At 43.2% G+C, this 18903-nt stretch overlaps 2 protein-coding genes across 8 annotated transcripts in view; both read right to left on the bottom strand.

The window, feature by feature from the left end:
• Positions 1 to 1636, bottom strand: part of LOC118820449 (myomegalin-like) — a 55899-nt gene extending 54263 nt beyond the window's left edge. For 4 of the 5 annotated variants that reach the window (XM_036588800.1, XM_036588805.1, XM_036588801.1 and 1 more), the window contains exon 1: positions 1508 to 1635. In XM_036588800.1, coding sequence (XP_036444693.1) covers positions 1508 to 1563 — 56 coding nt within the window. In that variant the 5' untranslated portion in view covers positions 1564 to 1635. Of the gene's footprint in view, positions 1 to 1507 lie in introns of all 5 variants that reach the window. The other variant, XM_036588804.1, reaches the window with a different exon arrangement.
• A 1842-nt stretch (positions 1637 to 3478) lies between these two features.
• Positions 3479 to 18903, bottom strand: part of camsap1a (calmodulin regulated spectrin-associated protein 1a) — a 41802-nt gene continuing 26377 nt past the window's right edge. For 2 of the 3 annotated variants that reach the window (XM_036588496.1, XM_036588497.1), the window contains 11 exons: positions 18534 to 18699; positions 16408 to 16499; positions 15741 to 15825; positions 13955 to 14713; positions 10744 to 12043; positions 9752 to 9888; positions 8186 to 8373; positions 7777 to 7873; positions 7513 to 7628; positions 6795 to 6913; positions 5285 to 5575 (listed from right to left, as the gene is read on the bottom strand). In XM_036588496.1, coding sequence (XP_036444389.1) covers positions 5285 to 5575; positions 6795 to 6913; positions 7513 to 7628; positions 7777 to 7873; positions 8186 to 8373; positions 9752 to 9888; positions 10744 to 12043; positions 13955 to 14713; positions 15741 to 15825; positions 16408 to 16499; positions 18534 to 18699 — 3350 coding nt within the window. Of the gene's footprint in view, positions 5576 to 6794; positions 6914 to 7512; positions 7629 to 7776; positions 7874 to 8185; positions 8374 to 9751; positions 9889 to 10743; positions 12044 to 13954; positions 14714 to 15740; positions 15826 to 16407; positions 16500 to 18533; positions 18700 to 18903 lie in introns of all 3 variants that reach the window. The other variant, XM_036588495.1, reaches the window with a different exon arrangement.

Raw genomic sequence — 18903 nt, 5'->3', positions numbered from 1 at the left:
CACACACACACACACACACACACACACACATACATATATATATATATATATATATATATATATATATATATATATATATATATATATATATATTATATATATATATACACACTGATCAGGCATAACATTATGACCACCTTCTTGTTTCTACGCTGATTGTCCATTTTATCAGCTCCACTTACTATATAGGTGCACTTTGTAGTTCCCCTTTTACCCTGTTCTTCAGCGGTCAGGACCCCCATGGACCCCCACAGAGCAGGTACTATTTGGATGGTGGATCATTCTCAGCACTGCAGTAACACTGACGTTGTGGTGGTGTGTTAGTGTGTGTTGTGCTGGTCTGAGTGGATCAGACACAGCAGTGCTGCTGGAGTTTTTTAAACACTGTGTCCACTCACTGTCCACTCTATTAGACACTCCTACCTTGTCGGTCCACCTTGTAGATGTAAAGTCAGAGACGATAGCTCATCTGCTGCTGCACAGTTTGTGTTGGTCATCCTCTAGTCCTTCATCAGTGGTCACAGGACGCTGTTAGCTGGATATTTTTGGTTGATGGACTATTCTCAGTCCAGCAGTGACACTGAGGTGTTTAAAAACTCCTGCAGCACTGCTGTGTCTGATCCACTCAGACCAGCACAACACACACTAACACACCACCACAACGTCAGTGTTACTGCAGTGCTGAGAATGATCCACCATCCAAATAGTACCTGCTCTGTGGGGGTCCATGGGGGTCCTGACCGCTGAAGAACAGGGTAAAAGGGGAACTACAAAGTGCACCTATATAGTAAGTGGAGCTGATAAAATGGACAATGAGCGTAGAAACAAGGAGGTGGTCATTATGTTATGCCTGATCGGTGTGTATATACACACACACACACACACACACATTCTTCCTCTCCTTTACGGCTTATTTTGTGCTTTAAATACGTAATGATACTACGTCCAATCATAACAGAAATAAACTGGACACTATTTCTTTTTCTCGTGAAAATAAACAAAGTGTCTGTTCTCTCTCTTTCTATACAGGTGTCCGCGTCTCTCGTCCAGCTGCTGACCCAGCGTTGTTAAAGGTGTGGTGGTAACACATGAATCTGAAGTCGCTTCTCCTTCGTCAGCTTCTCGTTCGAATTTTCCGTTCCACCTTAAATGGCGCAGCAGTTATCACTGCAACGCCTCAGGCGCCAGAACGTAACAGCCTTACCGTTTAAGGCGGAACGGGGAAATTCGAATAAGAGGCTGGCGAATAGGAAACCAGCTTCAGCCTCGTAATGAGTGACAGCAGGGGCGGTTTGGAGGTTTTGTCTGGACCGAGTTTAAGAAGAATAATTTTTGGAAACGCCTGTCCAGCTAATTAACACACAGCAGCCCAGGTTTCCACACCCAAACTACCCGTAGTTAACACACACATACTTCAGCCTGCAGCCGCAGACCGGCCGCGCTCTCGGCTCCTCCAGCCGAATGGAAACAAACCCTCCCTCGGTCTGCTTCTCTCTGAGCTCCTTACCTGCCATTGATGTCAAAAGGCAGCGTCTGGTCCTCCGCGACCACCGAGTCCATCATCGCGAGCAGTGGTCAGATTTCCCAGATATCCGGAGTCAAAGCCGCACTCCTGCTTCTTCTGTTTATTTCAAAATCGAGCGGGGAAGGTAAAAATTCAAAGCAGACGTTAGTACCGCCATTTTAGAAACTGTGACGTCACCGCGCGGCTGCAGCGTTGGACATGGTGGGCGGAGTCATACACAGAACCCGCCCCATCCGCTCAGCGATTGGACTAAAGAAACCGAGTCTTTACGCTCATTGGCTTATTATTTTTTTTTATGATGCCTCCTCTTCATTTACAGTACGTCTGGTCTTCTTTTGTGTACTTTTAGACGGAGATGTCCAGATTTTCTTTTGTCCATTTTAACACAGTTAAAAAATGTAAATGTTTCTACGCTGGTGAAGTCAAAAGAGCACGTTACACATCTACGTTACATTATCACATTACTTTTTTTAAATACACGTTTATAATACCTTCTGATCCGACTCAATAACTGGCAAAACTGTGAAGTGCTTCTTTAAAAAAGTAATAATTAAAAATAATAATAATAATAATAATCGGGGAAAACCGTTATCTTCCAGGCGAACAGTGAAGTAGCGCTGCCCCCTACAGGCCAGTATTTGAAGTCCATCCCACGTATGTCATTAAAAGAACATTTCTTCCATCTTCAGCAATTTACAGTACACTTTTATATTCGACTGTACAAATAGTTGGACATAGTGTTTATCTGTATAGATATAATATCACGAATTAATTTTTATATATCTCATTTGAGCACTTTTAAAACAAATGACGTGATGTTATGCTCTTTAATCAAAACAGCATGCTAAAGTGGAACTCTACCAATTTTTCAAATTTCCAAATAATTAAATGATTAAGTCGTTCAGAGTGGTTTGGTGTGAAGTGCTCAAATCTACAGAAACGTACCGAGTCAGAATTGTTCACAGTGGTGGTGATAGGAACCAGACGTCCACCTTTAAAAGTTCCCTCACAGAAAGTTATTACTTTAAATGGTTATGAATTCACTGCCTGAGACACTGTTTACGATAGGTTTAAACGTATTGTTAATCCATTTGTTTTATGTCGGATGCAAAATAGTCCCCAAAGAAAACTTATTTTTTCAGATTGATCGCTATTTTACCCTAATAAATATTTCATATAAACGCTCAGAAGACTCGTGTTGGTTCACTGGTGGTGCTGGATAGTAAATAAAATTATTTGTGTTGCAGGTATGACGAACCCTGGTTCCTATCACCACCTACCTAAATATGACTTGTGTTGAAATACTCGTTTATAAAACTAGGGTCAATAGCTGGAAATATATATTATTTTTAAATAAAAATGATAAATACTTAAAAAAAAGCTAAACCATGAAAGCCATTACCTTTCAAGCGAAGTGAGGTAGTGCTGCCCTCTACAGGTCAGCATTTGAATTTCATGTCAGCCGTGTGTCATAAAGCGAGCTTTTCCTGAAGTAATCTTCAGCAATTTACAGTACAAATTTATATATGACTGTATATATAACTGTATAGTGTTTTGTTTATGTATGAAGATAGAAAATATCAAGAATTATTTTTTATATATCACATTTCAGCACTCACATGATGATCTACTCTGAAGTAAAACAGTATGTTAAAATCTATTTAAATGTGACTTGTTTTGAAATACTTGTTTACATTAATGTAAATCTCGGGTCAAAACAGTAAAAAATAAAATACATTTTTAAAAAAAATGAAACTTTTTCAAGAGCCTTTCCCATTCAGATTAATTGTGAAGTATTGCTGACCCCTAGTGGTCAGTATTTGAAGTACATGTCAGCCGTGTATCAAAAAAGCAACTATTTTTCCTGTAAACGTCACCAATTTACTGTTTGTGTAATCTCAAAGAGGGGCAGCTGGATGACAAAATAACATATAATAACACAATCACCATAAATGTGAGTTTGCTTGAATAATTTATTAAACTTTCAGTGTTCCTCTTTAAAATAAATATATGGGAGAATATTTAAAGAAACAAAATGTAAAGCAAAGGTCTTTACAATCCATACATTTACAACAGAGAACCCTGCTCACAGAGATCCCAGGAGAGCATACATTCTGTACCGAACACTAAAACACACACACACACACACACACACACACACACACACACACACACACACACACACACACACACACAGTCAGTGTGTCTCCATGACAATCAGGTTCCTCGGTGAGGAATTACTGAAGCACATTGTTAAATACTGTCAGCAGCCATTGAAAAGAACAGACAACAGTCAAAGTGATGAGAGAGAGAGGGCGAGACAGAGACAGAGACAGAGAGAGAGAGGAGGGAAATGATCCAGCTGTGATGGCCAGAAAGGTTTTAAGGAGCAAAACAGAATAAAGAAAGAAAACAACGACAAAGAGGACAAATACAGTGTAGTTCCATGATAAAAGCTTTTAAAACGTGACTAAAGAATACCAAGAAGGCCAGTACAGAGTGTCTTCACCTCATCATTCAAGCGCGCTAACTACACACACACACACACACACACACACACACCTGTCATGTGCGTCTCGCAGTTTGTTCGTAGTTTTGCTTGTAGCGCTGGTCACAGCGCATCGCTAAAGTGAGCATCATTCGTGGAAAAAAACAGCAGCATGTAGAGAAACATGGAACACACACACACACATCCACACACACTTCAGTGCTCGGAGTTAAGAGTCTGTGTGTATGTGTGAGTGTAACTTCAGTAGTGAAGTGAAATAATACTAGAGTAGAAAACCAAACCCGCCGCTTTCCCAACTGAAAAAAGTGCCACATGCAGAGAAACCTGCTGTTTACAAAAACACTAAACGAAGGTAAACTCTAAAACACATTCATCATCTTAACTGTAATGCTCAGTAATGCTCTCCGTCAATCAGACACGCGCCTCACCCCCTCTGTGGCCGACAGACCTCTGAAGTCGTGCGTCACGCCCATATATGGAAGTCTGGGTTTAAGCAGGTTCTGTCTATGGGAAAAAAAGAATGCAGAACATCGATGCACTGTGGTATGTAAACCCCATACATTTTGTCCTATATTTTCCCCTTAAATGTCACTGGACCTTCTGAATTACGAGGTCAGTCTACTATTATACTTCAGCACTTAAACTGTGGGCTACTGCTAAACATGTTTGCTAAAGCTTGCTGGTTTGTGTGGAGTATTTGGGTGAAGCTGCCAGTCTTATAATGTCAATGCATGCAGCAATATTTATATTTCGACTCCTTACTGACCTCGTAATTCAGTGGTCCAGTTACATCCAAAACATATGGCAAAACATTGTCCATAAAACAGCATTAATTTTTTCCCCATAAAAAAACACTACTAAGACCCGGAGTTCCTTATACGGCCATACATTGTGACGCCTGAGGTCTATGGCGGATGTGCTCGTCACATGAACGGTCATGTGATCGCGAAGGCAGAGATCAAGGCAGCCCGGTGATAGTGTGGTTCCGCAGGCCGACCGGTACATTTTTTACGCGTTTCTCTGCCTGGTTCAGAGTGGACACACACAGGTCCGGTGAGCACACCCACTCCGACAGTCCGACAGCCAATAGGACAGCCAAGGAAGCAGCTGGTGAGCCAGTAAAGGTGTAGCTAGACCCGCCTTTGCAGCCAACAGGAGAGCAGGAGGAGGTGCGAGAAGCTGGTTCTTTAGCCGATAAGAATGCATAACTCAGGAGACAACAGGAGACTGAGTAGTGAAAGCGTGAGGCGTCACTTCCTCTTGGAGGATCCGGGCCGTTTGACCTGCCACAGGTGGTTGTGGATGGTGATCGCGTCCACGCTTACGGACACGGTCTTAGCGGGGATGACAGTGAACTGCTTGCGGTCGCTGCTGTATTTGAAAAGCTTGTCGATCATCTTGCGGGTGATGGCGCGGGGGCCCGTGCCGGCCAGCTTCAGGATCTCCTCCGTGTCTGGAGCGAAGACGTACAGTGCCCGGAACTGGCAGCCGCCGTCACGGAACAGGATCATCAGGTGGTTGGACTCGCAGCGCTCGATTTCCTATTTATAAATGACAAAAAATAAATGAAAATATTCTTAAAAAAATCTATTGGCCTACTCATGCTCCACCAACAAATGCATTCTTATGTAGCCACTGTTGCAAGGTTGGGCAAGCTTTACTGTTAAGTTACATGTTAATAAAATTCCTACTCAAAACGAGACGTGAAACTTAATTTTTGTCAACATATGTTACTGATCTGCATTTATACATTTGACATAATATTTATGTACAGATGGCAAATTAAAGGAAAAGCCAAAATAAAGTCTCTGAAACTGTACTGGAAGTCATGGAACACCATTCTTTCAAAAGATATTCCCTCATTTGGTGTTTTGATGATGGTGGTGGAGTGTAACGCTGGGTTTTGTTAAAAAATTTTCACATTTTGATCAAGATTGTTGAACAATACTTTTCAATACCTTTCTTTAAAACAGTGGGTGTGGCTTAAAAGTAGACATGGTTTAAACCCAAAAAGAGTATGGGATGGTGGAAGAGGGTGTATGTACTACTTTGCTGACTAATCAAAAAGAGCTGGTGTTAATAACTCACATACGAAATGCATTCTGGACAAGCAACCAGCAGTCTAAATTTTGGAACAAGCACGCAGATGCTGAAATCAACTACTTAGGTACTGAAATTCAGTACTGAGTGACATATTCGGTTGTACCTGAAGTACTGCTGCAAGTCATTTGGTCGGCACTGGACTTTGAAAACCCAGACCTATTGGAGATCACTATTTAACATGCCAGTAAAAACTCCAAATCTCTATGTGTGCAACTAGGTTGAGATATGGTGATTGTGAAGGCCACAGCATATGACTGACATAATTTTTATATCCATCAAACCATTCAGTGACCCTTCGTGCCCGGTGGATGGGAGCACTGTCACCTGGGAGAGACCACTCCTATCAAGTGAACCCACACAATGCCAGCAAAATGTCCCTACAGCTCCTGCCATCCGTGCCAATAATGAACCCTCTTTCAAAGCCACTTAGATCTTTTCCTCTTAAATATACACATTCATGCCTTGTGATGCTTGTCATGAAATATGAAATATTAGTATCAAGAACTTCATCACTGACTGCCATGTTTCAAAACTGCCACCATCTGCCTGAGAGCAGACTCAGCAGACCCTGAAACAGGATCAGAATCTGGATAAAAATGTGAAAATGTGAAGACGTGTTTGCAGGCGTGAGTCTGTATCAGCGCTGACAGGGCTCACCTCCAGGATGGCGTTCTTCTGCGCTTCATTGACCTTGCCGGCCAGACAGCAGTGAGCGATGGCGTTCTGAATGATCGGCTTATTGGACTTAGCGCTGGGTTCCTTAAACAGCCTGGGGCCTGAGACACATGAGAGAGCACACGAAAGAAGTTAAGAAGAGCACGGACAGGTCGAGTCATTTATTTATAGAACACATTTAATAATGTTAGTCATGTGACATACAACAAAATAAAGGCTTTTTATAAAGCAATAAATACACAGAGAAAAGTTAGCATGGTCAAATGAAAGTGACAGATTTAATAGCCAGTCAGCCACCTAGGGGTTGACCTTTGGTCAGAAGGATAACGATACGTATAATCTACGTATCACACTTCTGATACAGCACTAACTCATCAACGTGTTTTCTGAAAGATTTCAATAATAAAACACCAAAAGGCAATTTTTTAAAAACTTTTATAAGCACAGCCACATTTTAAACTATTGAAGAAAGAGTGCATTTACTTTGTTTTAAGCAATTCTTTTCCTATACAGAAGGGCTGAATGCATCTGATCTAACTGCTCCATTAAGAAGCAAAATTTTGACTCCAAACGTATTGGCTGATTTACTACATCTAGGCTAAGTGGAAAATCATATTTTAGAAATATATATTTAATCACATATGAAATTAGATTTTCCACCAAACTATTCCTTAAATGTGTATGTGTGTGTGTTACCCACCATTGTACTCTGCTACAGAAGTGATAGACGATGCTGTGGAGCCGTTATCCCAGTCTCTCTCCATGTTCCTGCTGGCATTACGACTTAACATCGGGAACGACTCCACCGACTCACCCCTGACACACACACAGAGGCCAGATAAGCTCCCCCTCTCCCAGAAAAGTGACCACAAAGTACAAAACCACAAACATAAACACTCCTCACGCACTCTTCGACTTCCTAGCCAAATGACTGAAATCTATTCCATTCATTCCTCTAACTCACCTCTGTGAGCCCCCTCCAGACGTAACGCTGTCTGCTTCAGTTGCAGCAGAGGCCAGAGAGAGAGAGGAACCAGACGGAGCAGCACACAGACCCACAGCTGAGGAGAGAGATACAGAGATGCTAAATGGTAAGACTCAGCAATGTCCTGCTTATATAAGCTGTTGCGACTGAACAGCTAGACTTCTTCACCCTGTGTACCCTGTAAAAGGTGCACATCACATTTAGTGTACAAAATTTGCCACTGCTGAAAAAAAACACCTTTGCTGCTAATACCAGAATCATCTTATCAAATATACCTTGAATGCGCATCATCGATATTGAAAAAAGATTTTGATAACTGTTGCTGATTAATCACCAAGGCCTATGTTTAATTAATAGAATTTTTATGTTGTGCTTTAGGCATTCATACGTGTGGCGTTGCCAGATTCTCGGCGGTGGAGTGATTTGGGGCGGGGCTTCCTGTGTCTAGGTCGAGGCTTAGCTACTCCCTGCTCCTCCAGCAGCTCCTGCTGTTTCCTGCGCAGGTATTCCTGCTTGATGAGTTCCCTACGGGCCTTTTCCTCCTCCTTACGCACCCGCTCCTCCTCCGCCTTACGCCTGAAACACACACATACATTCAAAATGCATTAAAACAAAGGATTTACAATGATATCGGAATCATATCAGTATCAGCAGATACTTGTGTTAAAAAAAATTTAAATTATCAGCATCGGACAAATATTTCAAACCATTATGCGATGATATGCACTATATGGCCAAAAAACTGACCCCCTCTTCATGGCTTTAACAGTCTCTACTCTTCTGGGAAGCTTTCCATAAGATTTGTGGGAATTTGTGCCCATTCGGTCAAAGAGCATTTGTAAGGGTCAGGCACTGATGTCAGACGAGAAGGCCTGGCTCACATTCAACGTTCCAGTTCATTTCGAAGATGTTCAGTGGGGTTGAGGTCAGGGCTCTGTGCAGGCCACTGGAGTTCCTCCACTCCAAACTCGTCAAAACATGTCTTTATGGAGCTGCTTTGTGCACAGGCCACAATGTTGGAAACATATAACTGTGTAAAATGTCTTTGTATTCTGTAGCATTAACATCACCCTTCACTGGAATTAAGGAGCCTGAAAAACAGCCCCAGCTCACCATCCCTCCGCCACCAAACTTTACTGTTGGCATTATGCATTCCAGTAGGTGGTGTTATCCTGGCATCCCCCAAACCCAGTTTCATCCATGTGACTGCCAGATAGTGAAGTGTGATTCATTACTCCAGAGAACACGTTTCCACTGCTCCAGAGTCCAGTGGTGGCGCTTTACACCACTCCAGCCGACGCTTGGCATTGCGCATAGTGATCTTATGCTTGCGTGCAGCTGCTCAGCCATGGAAACCCATTTCATGAAGCTCCCTACGCACAGTTGAGTAATTTCACAAACTGACGTGGCAAAGGTGGCATCCCATGACAGTGGCATGTTTAAAGTTACTGAGTTCTTCAGTACGACCCATTCTACTGCCAATGTTTGTTTATGGAGACTGAATGGCTATGTGCTCAATTTTATATACTTGTTAGCAATGAATGTGAAACACCCGAACGCAATAATTAGAAGAGGTGTCGATACTTTTGGCCATATAGCGCATTCATTGTACTCAACAAAAGCAGAATGTTTAGGTGACACTGGATTACTGCGCTACAATATCTGCATCTTAGCTAATCCAGGTAAATCTCATCCTGATTTTAACATTTAATTAATGTTTAGGTATTGACATCGGCAAATGTCTACAAGAAAGATATCGGATATCAGCCCACAGTTTCTATATCGGTGCATCTCTGTTCAAAACTTTATTTCTATTTAAGCCATCATTTCTTCATCTAAACCACACCCTCTAGTAGCACTGTTCACATTTAACCTAAATTATAATCAGCTTTGAAAGGCAAAGTATTGAGTTCTTTTATACAACAGACATATAAATCAGTTTTGCTAGGGTTACCTGGCTTCGTCTCGCTTGAGCTCCGACTCCGCCTCCAGCTGCTGTTTACGAAGCCGCGCCTCCTCAGCCTTCTTCTGCTGCTTCAGCAGAAACGCAGCTCGCTTTTTAGCTAGCTCATCTGCCGCCTTCTGATCATCCTAAACACACATGATGCAGGATTTAAACACACTTCTAATCAAAGCCATCTTTTAAAGCTGCACTCTGTAAGTTTTCTCATTAAAATGGAAAGAAGTGGCATTACTGAGTCAGGAGAATGAAAACAGGCTAAAATATGGTGCCGCTGCTGCAAGACGCCCTGCAAAGCCCGAAATTCAGAGGTGTCGGGTCAGGAGTTTTTTCGCACCACGTCGTACGTCTGGGTATTAACGTCACACATACAGACTCAAAAAGGAGTTCCAGCTCGATGTTCAGGTTTCACATGATCTCAAAATCAACATTATACTGATCAAGATATGATGACAGTAGTTTATGTATTGACATTTGACGTCTGTCCAGTTATGAATGCGTTCTTTTTGAATACTCTTGAATACTCAGATTCATCCGCTTGGGGAAGGGGTCCAAAGCACAACCCACTTTACAAAACGTTCTTCCACACATTGCATGCCATTATGCGTTTAAGCAGTACTTACTCATGCCTTCTCTACTTCCTATCCTGTAGCCCTTCATCAGTGGTCAGTTTCTGATCACAGAGACAATGTTGGCTGAATGGTTTTAGGTGGTAGTCCACTCCTAGCAATGACACTGACTAACCTTTGCAACAGCACCACCTGAATCGGGATGCAAGAATGGTAAACCACCCAAATAACATCTGGTCAACATTCCTGTGTTCAACGACTGACCAGTGACGAACTGGGGAAGAAATGAACTACAGCCTGTAATTGTGTACCTATACAAGGGACCTATAAGGGCCAAAAGGTAGACAGTGAGTAAAGTATAAAGCAGGGGCTTCTAATAAATAAAGTGACATTAAAAACATGTACAGGCTACGTTACCTTAAAGAAGAATCCCAGTCCTGATTTCTGCTCGCCCTCTGCTTCTGTGCTGGAGTCTGGGTTGGTCAAGTCAGACAGGTCCACCTCGATCAGCTGCGCTTTGGTCCGGTTTTCCTCAGATGCAACCGGAACATTTTCTTTCCCTGAGCCTCCAGATCCGCTCCTCTCACGGCCCAGTTCTGCCTGCGGGGGCTCTACTGTAGGCGGTTCTGCTTTTGGTGATTCTGGAACATCTGTTCTTCGGTTAGCAGCATCGTGGAGGCGGAACGTGGCGTTTCGAGCCAAGCCTCGGGCCGAGCTGCGTCCATTCACTTTGTCCCCCATGTCTTTAGCCATACCATCTTCCTCATTTTCTGCCCGAGGTGTCCTGCTGACCGGTGAGGGTCTAGGGTCGCCCGTGTTGGCCTTTGAGCCCTTGATCAGCTTGAGCTCGGCAGGTTTGGTCCGAGGGGTACGGCCTGAGCTAAGCTTAGGAGGTCGTCGAGTTGCCGTGGAGATCTCCACGAACTGCACGGAGGGGCGGAGCTTAGGCTCGTTTGGTTCACTGGGAGACTGGGGTTTCTCCTGCGTGGGCGACAGCGCCGTCTGCCTCATGAGCAGGTCCTGCTGGACAGAAAGCTGCATCATCTGCTGCTGGATGGTTCCAATCGCCTCATTTAAAAGCTCGATGGAGCGGCTACATTCACTCAAGTCCAATTCCCCGCCTCCTTCCTCCCATGCCTCGCCTTCACTCACGCGGTTATCCACCTCCAGGCCAGCAGGGGGTGCTTCGGAAATCTCCCCCCATTGCCGGGACTCTTTGTCTGGAATGGGTTCCATCTCCTTGGCCTTGGCCTTCAGTGCCTCAACACAAGAGTCATCCTTTGCCATCTCCTTTTCTGTTTCCTTCTCTTTCGGGACTTCCTGCTTGACAGGACGTGGTAGCGTGTCACCCCGCCCCTTCTTGACCACATGCAGGAAGGCTGCTTTGCCCAGCTGCAGCCGTTGCCGTGCCGACAGCGTCTCCATCTTCTTCTTCTGCGTCTCAATAGCTCGCCGCTTCTCCTCCAGCTGCATGCGCAGGTGGATAAGCTCCGAAGCTACAGCCCCTCGTGCCCCGGGGCTGGGGCTGGCCCTGTCCCCCGCCGGCGGTGGGAAGGGGGCGCCCTCTGACCCGTCCGGAGTGGTGGTCTGCGAGCTGCAGCTGCTGTAAAACCCATCAGGTGTTGCTGCACGGTGCAGCCGCCGCTCTGCAAAGCTGGTCATGCGGCTGGAAGCGCTGCTGGCCTGCGAGAATGTGCTCCGACACGGACTGGAATGTCTGTAACAGGTTAGAACAGTGTAATAGTAGCCTGCAATGAATCTACAAAACAACCTCCTTTAAAACTCTGAGCAAATGACAGAAACAGGTCGCTGTATTAACCTGGAGTCTGCTGTATCATGTTTTTCTGCTTTTGCTTGTTGCTAATGGTCTAAAGCTTTCATACAGAGGCGCCCAGTTTTATCCACAAAGGGCCGATGTGGCAGCAGGTTTTCATTTCAACAAAGTAGACGCGTACGTCATATAACCAATAAACTGTTTGAGAACTGAGACCAAGTGGAATCAGGTGGGCTACTGCCTGTTTGTAATGAAAACCTGCAGCCACACCAGCCCTTTGCGGATAAGACTGGACACCCCTGCTATGTTCAACTGTACATTTGGTATCTGGAATGTCTCAATCTGATCTAAAAGATTGGTATTGTAGACAATCTAAGCATATTTTGAATGTGTCAGAATCAGCTGTAATAAACTTGATCCAATTTCAATGTTTCCCTAGGGCTTTTTCACATCATTATGGTCCATTTACGCCAGGTTCGTTACAACGCATGTTTTCAGAAGTTAATAAAGCAATTGAAATATCTACAGCACAGGTTCCCAACCCTGGTCTTGAAGCTGTAACAATAAAATGTTTGGCAAAGTTCTGATAAACTGAAGTTCTGTTCACAAAAAGCTAAATTAGCACCATGGAAAAAATGTGCTTTTCCGTTTAGGCCTGCAATAAATAAAGCTATGTTCAGACTGCCAGCCTAAATCTGATTTTTGACATCCAGATTGTATCCAGATTTATTTTTAAGAGTTTGGACAGCAAGAAACCACAAGACATTCAATTTTTGCAAATCAGATCCAAACCAGATTTGGAGGTGGTTTGAAATGCGATTCCGATCGGATTTTTACAGATGCGTCTCAGTCTGGACGCTCTGGCCACTCAAACTGGATTTTAACATATCTTTTGCGTCACTTGCAACATGGCAAACAACGACGATGTCAAATCCAGAGTGACAGAAATGCTGGGATTTGAGAGGAGCGCCAAAGATTCATGCTCATGCCAGAGAATTCTGAAGAGTTTGGAGGGCGAGATGATGCACCTCCATCTCTCCTGCATCCGTGTTTGAAATTCACATAGCTACGTAGTTATTTTTCCCTACATCGTTAAAACAGCAACCGATGCAGTCAGATTGGTGATGTCCGGACACACAAATCCCATCTGATCACTTGCAAATAACAGTGCAGACATTTGCCTCAAAAAATCTGATTTGAGAAATCCAATTTGCCTGCAGTCAGAACATAACCTAAGCGGAGGAGTCTGGTTTGTCAGAACAATGGCAGGAAGTTAAAGCCATCATCCACTGACCGTTCTGCTACTGCAGAATCCACATCAACATGACTTGCATTCCGGTTGTCGAAAGCAACGTTGTGCTCAGCTCAGGCTTGCATATGTTGTATGAGACTGTTTTGTCCATCATTTTAAGAAGATACTCACAGACTTTACTTCGGTTTTACCTTCATAATTGTTCTTTTTCTTTCGCCTCACAGAGGTACGACATTAAGTGAACTGCTGCCCTCTTCAGGCTAAAGGCTTAATTCACTCTGGCTGGACGTCACTTTGAAAATGTAAACGTAAAATCGACAATGGAACTGTTTGTTGACTTTTTTTTAAATTGTATTTATAAAATTATCAATAATGTTGAATAATTGTTTCAGCCCTAAAGAGTAGCATTTTTAAAACACTAGTCCAAAGACACCTCATCAACAGTGAACTACTACACAACGGTGAACTAAGGCCTTCTGTACCTTGCAGACATATTATCTCAAAAAAATATACATATCAATATCGTTCTCTGTATCTGCCAATAAGCAATATTAAAGGACTTGACTGAGATTCTGGGCAAAGAAAAAAACTGAAATATCTACCTTGTATGTGCAGCACCGGTGGACGTGCTGCTGGCCTGCGAGAGCGTGCTGGGACACGGGCTGGAGCGGCCGCTGGCTCCCTCTTTATCCTCACGCTCCCGCACTCGTACTTCCTCCCGCAGTTTCACCGACTCCTCCTCTTCCTGCCCGTGGCCCAGGACCTTCCTAATGTGAGCCTTGGCGATGTGCTGCTCTTCCGTGTCATCGTCTTCAGCTTCATCCTCTTCTTCTTCAAACTCAGAGTCTGAGGCTCCGCCCACCCAGACACCAATCGGGCTACTTCTCACGCACTCAGATTTGCCGTGCAGGAAGAAGCCGCCAGACTGTGGCGGGTCTTCCGGTTCCACAGTGCTGACGGTCGTAAAGGTTTGGTTGATTGCTGTGTGCTCTGTGGGCGTGTGAACGCCCCTCCGTCTCTGGCCCCGCCCCTCTCCACTCTCGTCCCGTTTACTGACCACCACGGATTTCTCTTTGTTCGGCCTCAGAACGGCCGGCTGCAGCGGTTCTAGAAAAAAGCTCTCGGGGCGGGACTCTCGGAAGGTGGCTATGCCCCCAGAGCTTATGACAGCCACAAGCTCCTCTTCCTGGTCCTCAAAGTCGTGGCTGCAGGCCGTGTGGGGAAGAGGCTGGCCGTTGATGTGGTGGCGGGGGGTGATGGAGACAACGTTGGAGGCTAAACTGTCTTTGCTGATGGAGCGTGCCAAGCTTATGTTGTCACCACAAAGGCGTTCCCACTCCATCTCCATCTGAGACAGAGGTCTGAGAGAGAGAGGGAGAGGGAGAGAGATGATGTGCAATAGAGTCCATTCTTCCATCTACCAGTGCAATGCTTTCTGTGCCACTGGAACCCCACTGGCTGCCACACAACCCCAAAGCATATTAGGCCCACCCTCACTATTAACAGTTAGCAACTTGGCTTTTTTTCATCAAATCCTGTTCATTTTTTCTCCAAGCATACCTTTGGTCATGGTGGCCAAAGAGTTAAATTATTACTTCATCTATGCAGAATATTTGGTTCCAAATCTCACGGGGCCAAACAGGAACTTGTAACAGCCATGGCTGGTAATAACCATTGGAAATTTTGGGCTAAATGTGGGTGAGAACAAACTGAGTAGGATTTTTTTAAAACAAAACAACAATGTCCTCAAAAGGTGGCACTCAAAACAGGGGGCAATGGTACACTCGTCAACACTGACCAATATACGACAAGATTGTTGTTAGCCCATGTATGTAGGTTTTCGTTGCTGAAAAGTCCCCCAAAAACTCCAGCTGAATGTGTAGACTAATCTAGATGTTGTTTTGCATTCTTCGGATATTGACTTTTGTGATGAGATCTTAATCAGTGTTTCCTTCTGATGACTTTTCCAAGCAGATCATGTTTGTGCAAGCAATGCTGCACAGTAGAGCAATGCACCACCACTTCTCTGCCAGCTTAAACTTCCAGCAGGTTGTTTGCTGTCATATGGGGGTTTTGCTTTGCCTTTCTGGCCGACACACGAGCAGTTCTATCTGACAGCTTTCTTGGTACTTCCTTCTATTTTTTTAAACAGTTAGCTGCAGAGATTGTGTTTACTTCTTTTCATTTTAAAAATCAACAAAATATGTAATTTGGCCAGGAGGGCCCAAACTCTGGATATAACTGTATGTAGTGACCTTATAGGGCAGTAGAGCTAACAGGGTGGCCAGCGAGAGTGTGTGGGCCCATTATTGAGTAACCTCAGTACACCAAAGCTTTAGAATTGTCTAAGTGTGAGAGGTAAATGTCCTGCTGACTATGACCGCTCACCTTTGTCTTCTCTCCATCCAAGCCAGTCGCGATCCAGGACTGTGTCCATCCATTCGTGAGAGAGAGCTGGACCTGTTCCTGAACTCTACACAGTCACACAGAGTGATTCATCAGGTCAGACTTGTACTGACATTTCCCTCTAATGTTGAATGCAGCCAGGCAGAAAAATCACATTTCTACACCAATCTAAGACACATATTATTTTCTTGAAATCATGTCCAAAGACACCTTTTCAATTCTGATGAGAATGACATTTACAGAAAAGTGAGGCTATTTCGGTACGCCCAATCCAATCAGGTAAAGAAGAAAACTAATCCGAGTTGAGCTGTTGCCTAAGTATAGCCTAAAGCATGTTAATCATGAGAAAAAAATGAACATTAAAACCAAAGCGGTTCTATGTGTAACTAGTAAATGCTTAAATGTGGTTATCAATCATTTGGCAAATGGACCAAATTAACTATCAGACAGAAAGGAACTGAGCTGAATTAAAAATATTAAATATTATTCAAAAGATGTTAAGTAGGGGTGTAGATGTTGCCAAACACAACAAACTTTAACTAAACTGATAAACTTCCAAAGAAGAATCAGAGTAAATAATCGTTTTTTTTTTACTTTTTGTAAGCATTTCTTGTTTCGTTTTCAACATGGTAAATGTTCTAGCAGTTACCTGCCATCTCCTCCCCCTGGGTGGGTTTCTGTTGTCTTTGTCTCAGTGGTAGCAGTGGGTGGGAGGGGCTGTGGGAGGGGCTTATTTTGGTGCTGCAAGAACAATAATTTATTTTATTTTATATAATTTAGTTTATTTTAACAAATTTAATCATTTATATTCATCAAAGTAACAACAATCAGCTTTTACACATAATTATAGCACAGTTATTCCAGCCTCACAATGTGATTGGATGAGAGGCATTGCAGGAGTTTCAGCATCTCCTGATAACGGCACTCTGATTGAATTTCTTCAAATATTACTCTGCCTTATTCACTTGCAAAGCAGTAAACACATCCTGCCATTAAAGAAGTAATAGCCACAAGTTTATAACAAGACACAAGCCTGGCGAAAAACCTACAACGATAGCAAGCAATGAGTGACAATGACAAAACCTAAAAGCTCACATTGTAATCAACAAAGCTGTTTACATGCATGTAGCAGAGCCCCGTTTTGATGGACTATTTTTGTGTCATAGTATCTCAAAATCGAATAATAAAAAAATCAATCCTGAATCTGCGGAATAATCTATGCAGGTTGTCTTTTGTAATTTTTGGGCAGTAGTTATTTACCGCATCAGTAGTATAAAGCAAAGGCAGAGCACAATGCATCTTTAAATAGAATGTTAATATCTCCGTCTTTGTCTATATCAGCATGCATGTAAATAGTGTATCCACTTTAGTACTAAGACTGTGCACACGGTAAAGTGGATGCACTTTGTTTTTTACTGATATGCTTCTATGATGTTCATGATTTTGACAGTTTAAGAACCTGAAAAATGCATGATTTATGGTTATACAATTACAAGCAAACTTTCATGCACATTTACATGAATTTGCAAACACGTCAATATGAAACTTATGAATAATAAAACTGTCTGTGAAATTTGCATGCGTTCATTTTACGATCAGATCTGACCATGTGCAACTTTGATAAATAAATTTGATGCCAATAAATGAGATACAAATTCTTTACAATTCATAATATCAGTATACACTGATTATATATATATATATATATATATATATTATATATATATATATATATATATATATATATATATATATACACCGATCAGGCATAACATTATGACCACCTCCTTGTTTCTACGCTCATTGTCCATTTTATCAGCTCCACTTACTATATAGGTGCACTTTGTAGTTCTACAGTTACAGACTGTAGTCCATCTGTTTCTCTGCATACTTTGTTAGCCCCCTTTTGCCCTGTTCTTCAGTGGTCATGACCCCCATGGACCCTCACAGAGCAGGTACTATTTGGGTGGTGGATCATTCTCAGCACTGCAGTAACACTGACGTTGTGGTGGTGTGTTAGTGTGTGTTGCGCTGGTCTGAGTGGATCAGACACAGCAGTGCTGCTGGGGTTTTTAAACACCTCAGTGTCACTGCTGGACTGAGAATAGTCCACCAACCAAAAATATCCAGCCAACAGCGCCCTGTGGGCAGCGTCCTGTGACCACTGATGAAGGTCTAGAGGATGACCAACACAAACTGTGCAGCAGCAGATGAGCTATCGTCTCTGACTTTACATCTACAAGGTGGACTGACGAGGTAGGAGTGTCTAATAGAGTGGACAGTGAGTGGACACAGTGTTTAAAAACTCCAGCAGCACTGCTGTGTCTGATCCACTCGTACCAGCACAACACACACCAACACACCACCACCAAGTCAGTGTTATTGCAGTGCTGAGAATGATCCACCACCCAAATAGTACCTGCTCTGTGAGGGTCCATGGGGGTCATGACCACTGAAGAACAGGGCAAAAGGGGGCTAACAAAGTATGCAGAGAAACAGATGGACTACAGTCTGTAACTGTAGAACTACAAAGTGCACCTATATAGTAAGTGGAGCTGATAAAATGGACAATGAGTGTAGAAACAAGGAGGTGGTCATAATGTTATGCCTGATCGGTGTATATCTATATATATTGGTACAAAGTTCAGCTGATAGAGCTGATAAAATCGACAAAGAGTGTAGAAACATGGAAAAGTACTTAATGAAGTGGCCGGTCAGTGTAACACATCTATAACCACATTAACGCAACACTAACTAGACAAGAGACAGACTTACACAGACGTAGACTCCTCTGGGTGCAGGTAATACCTGATACAGGTGTCATGGGCAGAGCCTGATACCATGGAGTCAACGGAGGGGGAGGTGCTTAGGAAGCTGCGCTTTGTGGCGTTTGAGATGGGCACAAGGGGGCGGGAACTTTTCGCCTGCACTGAGGCTCTGGCTGCACGATTAGCCAAAAGAAACATCAATTCATCATCAACAAGCAAAGTTGTTTTTTTATTTAAATAATAATTCACGAGAGGTTGTGATTTACACCAGGTAAGGGTGTCAGGCATGGCCAAAAGAAGAGTAAAATCACTGTAACGTTTTTTTAAGTAATCATTATCTAATGGTTTGTTAATTATTGTTCATAATGATGTCGTTA

The sequence above is a fragment of the Colossoma macropomum genome, unplaced genomic scaffold, assembly GCF_904425465.1.
Source record: "Colossoma macropomum unplaced genomic scaffold, Colossoma_macropomum, whole genome shotgun sequence".
Taxonomy (NCBI): domain Eukaryota; kingdom Metazoa; phylum Chordata; class Actinopteri; order Characiformes; family Serrasalmidae; genus Colossoma; species Colossoma macropomum.
The sequence above is the reverse complement of the archived record's forward strand: the minus strand, read 5'-3'. Positions and strand labels throughout refer to the sequence as shown.